At 43.6% G+C, this 10,000-nt stretch overlaps 1 protein-coding gene across 2 annotated transcripts in view; it reads left to right on the top strand.

Moving 5' to 3' along the window:
* The first annotated feature begins 3,491 nt into the window (after positions 1–3,491).
* The window catches only part of LOC115589146 (sodium/calcium exchanger 1-like), a 23,603-nt gene continuing 17,094 nt past the window's right edge, over positions 3,492–10,000 (top strand). The window contains exons 1-2 of one of the 2 annotated variants that reach the window (XM_030429875.1): positions 3,492–3,638; positions 4,006–4,090. In XM_030429875.1, coding sequence (XP_030285735.1) covers positions 3,560–3,638; positions 4,006–4,090 — 164 coding nt within the window. In that variant the 5' untranslated portion in view covers positions 3,492–3,559. The remainder of the gene's footprint in view (positions 3,639–4,005; positions 4,091–10,000) is intronic. The other variant, XM_030429876.1, reaches the window with a different exon arrangement.

Below are 10,000 nucleotides of genomic sequence, written 5' to 3'. Positions count from 1 at the left end.
CTGCCTTTCTCTGGTGGAGAGAAACACAAACACAGCCCGACCAGGACTGATGTGGAAACATCATTTCACCATGTAATAGTTTGTGAGAAGTAAGAATTGGACCTCTTAATGTTAAAGGAATAGTTTGATATTAGCAGGAAATGCACTGAGAAGATCTACACCACCTGTATGATACATATGAAGCTACAGGTAGTAGCAGTTAGCTTAGCTTAGCATACAGAAGGAAAGCAGGTCAAAGTTCCTCTAGAGGGGCGCCATCAGCTCAGTGGGTGGAGCGGGCCCATGTACAGAAGCTGTGTCCTCGCTGCAGTGGTCCTGCATTATAAACAACACATTTATAATCTGTAATATATGTTCTGAGCACTGAGCTGTAGAGACGCTGCAGGTGGAGGTTGTTGGACGGAGCCAGGCTGACTTCCTGTATCTTTAAATGAGCTCAGTTCTCCGTCTGCTGGCTCGACTTCATGTTCACCAGACAGCCAGCGAGCAGAAGCTCACTGCGTCTGTCATACAGCTGAAAATAGGCAGAAATAACATCGCTGAAGAACAAACTGTATATTTAAATAGCAGGTTAAAAGCTGTAATTAACATCTGCCTCCACTTTAGTGGACACACACACACACACACACACACACACACACACACACACACACACACACACACACACAGCCCTCTAATACATCTATCAGGGAGGCGCTTCATGTGGTGGAGTGTGTGTGCTCGCTCACAGAGCTGATGTAGAGCTGTACATGTGAAACATATGTACTCCATATGTGAACTTTAAGGGGTGTGCAGGTACACGCCTGTCATTATGCTGCCTAATGACGGTTAATGAATAGCTTTCCCTCACATGAGAGCATAAACGGACCCTGACTGGTTCCGGCTGAGGAAACAGGACCATAGTTCTGGTTTGATGTTCTGTTCCTCAGACACGTCCCCTTCAGCTCTCCTGAATGATAATACAGATTTGAGCCAGTTTAGGTTTTTAATTATTCACAGATTGCTGCAACTAAATAATAGATCATTAGGTAACATTGGCCATCATAACAACATGCATTATCTTAATGCAGCTGTAATTATGTGCAGTTAACGAAGCCGTGTTGGCTAATCAGTTTGTGTTCGTCACTGTGCAGCTCTGCCGGCAGCTAAACATATTTACACGCTTCACTTAGTTGTCATGGTAACACCACCATACATTGCAGAGCCGTACTGTAAAGCTCGTCACTGATTTATTCATAATGTAACACAGAAGTCCGTAGAGACCAGCTAAATACACAACCTTAACTTGTACAGGACGACAGGAACTGAAGGTGTGTGTGTGTGTTTGGACAAACTGGTACAACTACAGAGACAATGAAACGCAGTTAAAGTCTAACCAGAAGTTTAAACAAAAGCTGTAAAGTGTGTTCAAGTGTTAGCAGGTCTAGTTACAGTGTGTACAGTATATAAATATTACTGGCAGTACTAAATGAAGATACAGAGTGTACAGTGTGCGTGTAATGAGCAGTAATAAATGTGGGCTATAGATGAAGAGTAAACATGATAATCCTGAGTAACACAGTGTCCGGGCGGGTCGCAGAACCTGGACAGACACAGGGCTTCCTGATCCGTGTGCCGCCATCTTGGATCAGATCTGTTATCTGATGCTGGCTCTACCATGCTCTGCAGGGGGGAGAATATGCAATAGAGTGGAATAGAGAATAGGCAGGAGTGTGCTTATATGATTAGTCTGATACAGAGTAAGCCACGCAGAATAAGTGTGTTTTCAGGCGAGATTTAAACGTGGAGACAGTGTCAGGAGTGTGAATGTGTGGTGGGAGAGAGTTCCAGAGGCTGTGGGCAGATCGGCTGAAAGCTCGTGACCTCATGGTGGTTCGGTTGGCGTATTGGGTAAAGAGCTGGATGGTAGAAGAGGATCAGAGAGTGCAGGAGGGTGTGTGGGTATGGATCAGTTCAGAGAGATATGATGGTGCCAGGTTATGAAGGATCTTGAAAGTGAGGAGTAGAATCTTGAAATCAATGCAGGATTTGATGAGAGCCAGTGGAGCTGCTGCAGGGCCGGAGAGATGTGTTCAGCAGAGGGAGTTCTGGTGATGATACGGGCCGCTGCGTTCTGGACCAGATGGAGTTTATGGAGTGATTTCTGAGGAAGACCATGCAGGAGAGAACTACAGTAGTCCAGATGAGATGTAACCAGGTGTTTACGAGAACAGCAGTGCAGGCTGGTGTGAGTGAGGGACGGAGGCGGTTGGTGTTACGTAGATGGAAGTATGCAGACCAGGTAACATTATTGATGTGGGCTTCAAAGGTTAAGCTGCCGCCCAGGATGAAACCCAGGTTCCTTACCTGGGGTGAAGGTAGGACAGAGGAATTGTTGATGGACATGGAGTAGGGGTTGTGCTTTAATCTCCAGTAAGCAGTTGGATAGAGCTGTGGGTGGTAGAGTGGAAGTAGGCTTGGTGGAGATATAAAGCTGTGTATCGTCAGCATAGCAGTGGAATTGAATATGAAATTTCCTGAGAATGTGTCCAAGGGGCAGAAGGTAAATAGTGAACAGGAGAGGGGCCAAGGACAGAGCCCTGGGGAACACCGCTGGAGACTGGAGAGGAGGAAGATCTTTGGTTCTTGAGTTGGACAAATTGTGACAGTGAGGTAGGATTTCAGCCAATCCAGAGAGATGTCAGTGATTCCAGTGGAGGCCAGCCTGTCCAGGAGGATGTCAGGAGAGACGGTGTCGAAGGCTGCGCTGAGGTCGAGGAGAACCAGGATGGAGAGTAAACCAGAGTCAGATGCCATCAAAAGGTCATTTGTGATTTTCATGAGGGCTGTCTCAGTGCTGTGAAGGGGACGAAAGCCAGACTGAAATGGTTCAAAGAGGTGACTGACACTGGACACTGACTAAAAAGAGATCAGAAAATACAAACAGGAAAAAGTAGAACAGGGAGTGAAAAGAATCAGCAGGAATGATGAGAAAGGTGAGTTTTCTTCAGCTGCAAGCTAACATAGCAGGCAGCTAGCTTGAAGGAAGAATATTGTCAGTTAAACTCACATTAGCCTTCTGTGATAAACTTAGACATGACAGTGACAGACAGGCAGAACTGTATCATGTGGACGTTTCAACACAGCTAGCTTCTAAGCATTTTAGTGAATTGACGCTAAATTGTTCTCTCATTGTGTTGAATTATATTGTGAGTAAAACTTTATGAATTTATTTTTATTTCTGTCAGTTAAAACTTGATTTGAAAACAGTTTTTATGTAAATTTAAATTAATAATCTTTGTAATGAAATCATACATTGATTTACAAAGTTACAGAACCTCATTATATACTTTACGCTACACAATATGCTTTACATTATTTTTATAGTATTTATATTTGAGGCGTCTGTAAGATGCTTGTCAGCCTGCTAATCACAGCAAATGGTGCTGATGTTGTGTATGACAGTCACTGGGTCAGCTGACCCGTCTTGCAGCTCTGCTCCATGGTTCTGTTTCCCTCTTTCACACAGAGTGGGTCATCCATCCTGCTTAAAGATTTGATTTGTTTTGTTTTGACAGTGATGAGAGGAGGGAAATTGGATGGAGCGGCGCAGCGCAGGGCAGAACACGCCGCGTCGGTCCTCCCGCTGAGGCTACATGGTATCTGCATTAGTGGATTTGTCTTCCATTCATTTCCTTAATCCTCTCCCAGCTTTCTCATTCCACCTGCTCACAGAGCCTCAGCGTTTTCCATTATTCTCGTCTCTGCTCTTCCACTCTGTGCCTCTCTGCCTCCATCATTTTCTGTCCGTCTGCAGCGTCTGGTATTCCCTCGCCTCTCCTCCCGCTCCTGTTTGCATCACGCTCCTCTCACATCTCTTTCCTATAGTTTCAGTTCTGCCTCCCGTCGTCTCCCCCGTCCTTCCCTCCGTCTTTGTATATCTGGGTTGCTGTCTGAACTAGTTCATGTGGAGCTTGCTAGCGGATGGCGTCATCGCCCCCTTGTTTAATTTATGTTGTTTGATAGAAACAAGCTGCTCGTTGGAGTCGGTGAGGTGGCAGAGACGTCTGAGGAGCCCGACCAGGAACAAGAACCAGCCCAGAATCAAGAGGTGAGTCCAACTTTCTGGGGTTACTGTGATTTCACATTGTGGGATGAAAGCTTTCCATCGTATCAGCTGTGAGATGCAAAATGTACAAATGAATGATTAGAGGTATGACTAATGAGGGGCAGGCTGTGTGCAGTGTGGTGGATCAGCATCCTCTGTGGATCTGTTGGTTCTGAATGCACACAGCTGAGGTTCTATCAAGTTCTACTCAGCACCTCCAATCATGTAAAGTAGTGACCGACTTCTGTGGGTTTAATTAGGTTTAATTCATTAGTTTTCACACTTTACAGTCTGACTTTATTTTCTTTACTTTTCTTCTTAAGTTAAAAGTGTCATAAAACACTGTGCAGAATCTCAACAGCACAATCACATTAACAAACCTCTGGATGCTAATGAGAACTCTGACTGCTGGCTCCGGACCGGCCCAGTCAGCAGAACTGAAATGAGATAAGTAACCGAAACATTTGCATAACAATACAAATCTGCATAAAATAATAAAATAAAGGCTGTGATAGATGCCATCATGACGAGGCAGAGGACAGGAACACGTCTGCCAATCAGACGATATATATTCCTCTCTGACGTCTGCTCCTGAGAAACCTTTATTCTTCTGCTCAGCTCTGTGAGGTCCAGTCCTGCAGCATGACTGTTTATATACCAGTTTACAAAACTATCAGATTCAAGATTCAGTATATGTGTCAGGATACAACACAAGAACAGATGGTTGTTACTTATTTTTAAAAAAGATCTACAGCTGAATGAATAATCAGGTCATTGAACAGTGAGCAGCGTCCGGACGGCGCCGCGCTGCACCTCCATGTTGTGGCGTTGGCATAAGACGAGTGCACAGAGCAATACAAGAAGCGTCCGTGTGATATTAATCATGGTGAAAGGTCAGTGTAGCTGCAGGCAGACGGAGCAGAGCAGACGCAAGTGATGAATCGCACTGTGGAAGCATTTTCCTCGAAGCACTGCAGGTTATATTGAACAGCGTGGAGGTGTGTGAGGCGGCGAGGAGCAGCGCAGGTGAACACACGCGCAGGTGAATACACGCGCAGGTGAACACACTCGCAGGTGAACACACGCGCAGGTGAACACACTCGCAGGTGAATACACTCGCAGGTGAACACACGCGCAGGTGAACACACGCGCAGGTGAACACACGTTCATGCTGCATCCACCTCCTCGTGGTTACAGTGGAGACGGTCCGGCTGAACTTCCCTCTGTGACGGATTTCACACACAACAACTTCTCATTTATAATGTTTTATGATAGAATGATGCAACTCAGTAATGTGCTTCATGGGTGTGGTGAAGAAAACCTTCTGGTTTCATTGCAGCATTCGTTATTACAGGCGTCCTCTGATCAGGCAGGGTGCATGCTGGGAGTCTGTGTTTGTGTCTTTGAGTATGAGTGTGTGTCTGTAATGGACTTGATTGGTTTCAGCCTCCTGATTAATCAGCAGCTCCGTCTCAACACTGATCAATAACCCAGCAGGCTGATGGAGGAGCTCCACATCTCACCTGAAGCTTTCTGTGTGTGTGTGTGTGTGTGTGTGTGTGTGTGTGTGTGTGTGTGTGTGTGGCAGATCTGCTCACACTTAACAATCGACTTGTTGTTGTGCCTGACGACCAGCTAAGTGTCACCACGCCAGATGCTTTGTTACACTTGTGTGGCTGTTAGTGCTTTAATAACGTGGAGTGGACAGAAATGAAGTGTGTGTGTGTTTCTGAGATTGTGAATCCACCTGTGTGGTGTCATGTGTGTGTACACACTGTGTGTGTGTGTGTGTGTACACGCAGGTAACACTGTGTTATCCTGCATATTTCAGCCGCTGTGAGAGAAGCGGGGCTGTGTTGTAGCTCATCTCTTTCCTTCTCAAACATCCTCCTCATCATCACCCGGTTGTGTTTCACGGCTCCCCGATGGACCGGACTCAGCATGACTTACAGATGCTGCGGCGGGCCTGACACGATGAGTGTGAGGCGGCTGATGAGTAATCAGGAGCAACAAAGCTTTATAAGGTGAGAGACGAGGCAGGATGACTTGATTAGTGGGCTACAGTGTGATCATGTCCAATATCAGAGCCTGAGAGGATTCTGAGAGGGATTTGGGGAGTTTGGCCTCCATTAGCCTTTATTTACCCAGAGTGCTTCTCTAATAGAGCAGCTCCTGCTGCAAACACACCTCATGATACTGTTAGGAAGCACTGAAGAGTTCTGCTGCCAGAAGTGAAACTGATGTGATTGCTGCATAAAAGTAGAAGTGCTGCTCTGTTCCCAGTATGATCGTTGTTGTGAAATAGGAACTGTTCTAACGAGGTCAAAAGGCTGAAGCTCTGAAGAAACTCTTCAACTTTTGGTAAAATTGCTAATGTTGTGTGGCAGACGCACAACAGAACTACAGTGACCCGCCTTCAGGCCCGCCAGGCCCAAAGTGTCCCTCCACCATGGCAGCCATCAGCCATCTTCCTCCACAATCTCTTACTGCACCCAGAAGAAGAACACGGACCCAGGCAAAGCTGAAACACCAGGATGCAGTAACATACAGTGTTTGTTAGGTTTAACAGACTCTGTTTCGCTCCTGTCAGAGAAATAGTCCCACACAGCAGTGATGAAGTATTCCTACGTCTTAAACAAACATCTCAACCTCATAATTCAAATATTAGTTCTCATTTGTTTAATTTGTACAGAAGCTGATGTGTGAAACGAGCTGTTGTGGTAAATCGTCTTGCATATAACACCTGTAAAAGTGCTACTGAATGTTTTAACACGTAATGTTTTGTACAGGTTAAACTAACGAGATATGCCGTGTTGTTAATTAACGGTGGATGTGCTGGAAGGTGGATTCTGTCACCAGTGGATGAAGCTGTTTCCTCTGGTGTCTTCATGTTCATGAGGGTGACAGCGTCAGTCTTCAGTAAATAACTGTATCTGACAGAATGTTTCTTAAAGCAGATTATAACTTGTAATCTTCACTGTGCAGCTGCAGATTTGTTAAGTAGAACAAATGCTTGTTGAATATGAAACACATGCTGAATCTGTTGAATAGGATGCAGCAGCAGCAGCGTGTTGCATCGCTCCGCTGAACGCAGTGCAGGAAGCTTCCTGCGACTCCAGAGAGGGGATGGTGAAGAGCAACGAGACAAATCAGTGTGAAGAAGAAGAACTTGCCTAGTTTTAAACGGCTTTTGTGCTGCGCCAAGTGTTTGTCTGCCAGAGTCTGTGGAACACGACAGAGAGCACGAGGCGCTGTTGGTCCAGGGAGTCGCTACAGAGGCGGCGTGAACAGTACGACTGTTCAGACGTGTCACAGCCTGCAGCCTGGCTCCACACACACCTTCAGGTCCTACCTTCAGTCTCCTAATCTTCAGTTTATCCCACTGAGGTGACTTAATGTTGGATCTGAGTGTGCTCATATCTGCATGAGATCTGGAAGAGTGTTGTCAGCTCAGCACCAACTAATAGGCATCAACTCAGAATCATACTGACCTCGGCTGTTAATTAAAACATGCTATTTTTAAAGTGAAATCTGTATCGCACATGTGAACGCTCTCAGTATTTCTGGAGAAAAAAGAGTTTCTGAAAAGGAGGATTAATAAAGTGATATCTTATTTATGCAAATTAGAGAAGAAACACCCAAAAAAGTGTCTTGATCCTGAAACAGCAGCAGCAGCAGCAGCAGCAGTGTATACCAGGAGGCTACTGTACATACACACTGTACACACACACTGTACATACACACTGTACACACACACTGTACACACACACTGTACATAGACACTGTATATACACACTGTATATACACACTGTACACACACACACTGTACACACACACTGTACATACACACTGTATATACACACTGTACATACACACTGTATATACACACTGTATATACACACTGTATATACACACTGTACATACACACTGTATATACACACTGTACATACACACTGTATATACACACTACACACACACTGTACATACACACTACATACACACTACATACACACTGTATATACACACTGTACATACACACTGTATATACACACTGTACATACACACTGTACATACACACTGTACATACACACTGTATATACACACTGTATATACACACTGTACACACACACACACACACTGTATATACACACTGTATATACACACTGTATATACACACTGTACACACACACACACACACACTGTATATACACACTGTATATACACACTGTACATACACACTGTATATACACACTGTATATACACACTGTACACACACACACACACACTGTATATACACACTGTACATACACACTGTATATACACACTGTACATACACACTGTATATACACACTGTAAATACACACTGTATATACACACTGTACATACACACTGTATATACACACTGTACATACACACTGTACATACACGCTGTATATACACACTGTATACACACACTGTATATACACACTGTACACACACACTGTATATACACACTGTACATACACACTGTACACACACACTGTATATACACACTGTATACACACACACTGTATATACACACTGTATATACACACTACATACACACTGTATATACACACTACATACACACTGTATATACACACTACATACACACTGTACATACACACTGTATATACACGCTGTATATACACACTACATACACACTGTACATACACACTGTATATACACACTGTATATACACACTACATACACACTGTACATACACACTGTATATACACACTGTATATACACACTACATACACACTGTACATACACGCTGTACATACACGCTGTATATACACACTGTATACACACACTGTATATACACACTGTACATACACACTGTACACACACACTGTATACACACTGTATATACACACTGTACATACACGCTGTATATACACACTGTATATACACACTGTATATACACACTGTACACACACACTGTATATACACACTGTATATACACACTGTACACACACACTGTATATACACACTGTATACACACACACTGTATATACACACTGTATATACACACTACATACACACTGTATATACACACTACATACACACTGTACATACACACTGTATATACACGCTGTATATACACACTACATACACACTGTATATACACACTACATACACACTGTACATACACGCTGTACATACACGCTGTATATACACACTGTATATACACACTGTATACACACACTGTACATACACGCTGTACATACACGCTGTATATACACACTGTATACACACACTGTATATACACACTGTACACACACACTGTATATACACACTGTATATACACACTGTACATACACGCTGTATATACACACTGTATATACACACTGTATATACACACTGTACACACACGCTGTACATACACGCTGTATATACACACTGTATATACACACTGTATATACACACTGTACATACACGCTGTACATACACGCTGTATATACACACTGTATATACACACTGTATATACACACTGTACACACACACTGTATATACACACTGTATATACACACTGTACACACACACTGTATATACACACTGTATACACACACACTGTATATACACACTGTATATACACACTACATACACACTGTACATACACACTGTATATACACACTGTATATACACACTACATACACACACTGTACATACACACTGTATATACACACTGTACATACACACTGTACACACACTGTACATAGACACTGTACACACACACTGTACACACACACTGTACATAGACACTGTATATACACACTGTATATACACACTGTATATACACACTGTACATACACGCTGTACATACACGCTGTATATACACACTGTATATACACACTGTATAATACACACAACACACTGTATAATACACAC

Source organism: Sparus aurata, chromosome 10, assembly GCF_900880675.1.
Source record: "Sparus aurata chromosome 10, fSpaAur1.1, whole genome shotgun sequence".
Taxonomy (NCBI): Eukaryota; Metazoa; Chordata; class Actinopteri; order Spariformes; family Sparidae; genus Sparus; species Sparus aurata.
The sequence above is the reverse complement of the archived record's forward strand: the minus strand, read 5'-3'. Positions and strand labels throughout refer to the sequence as shown.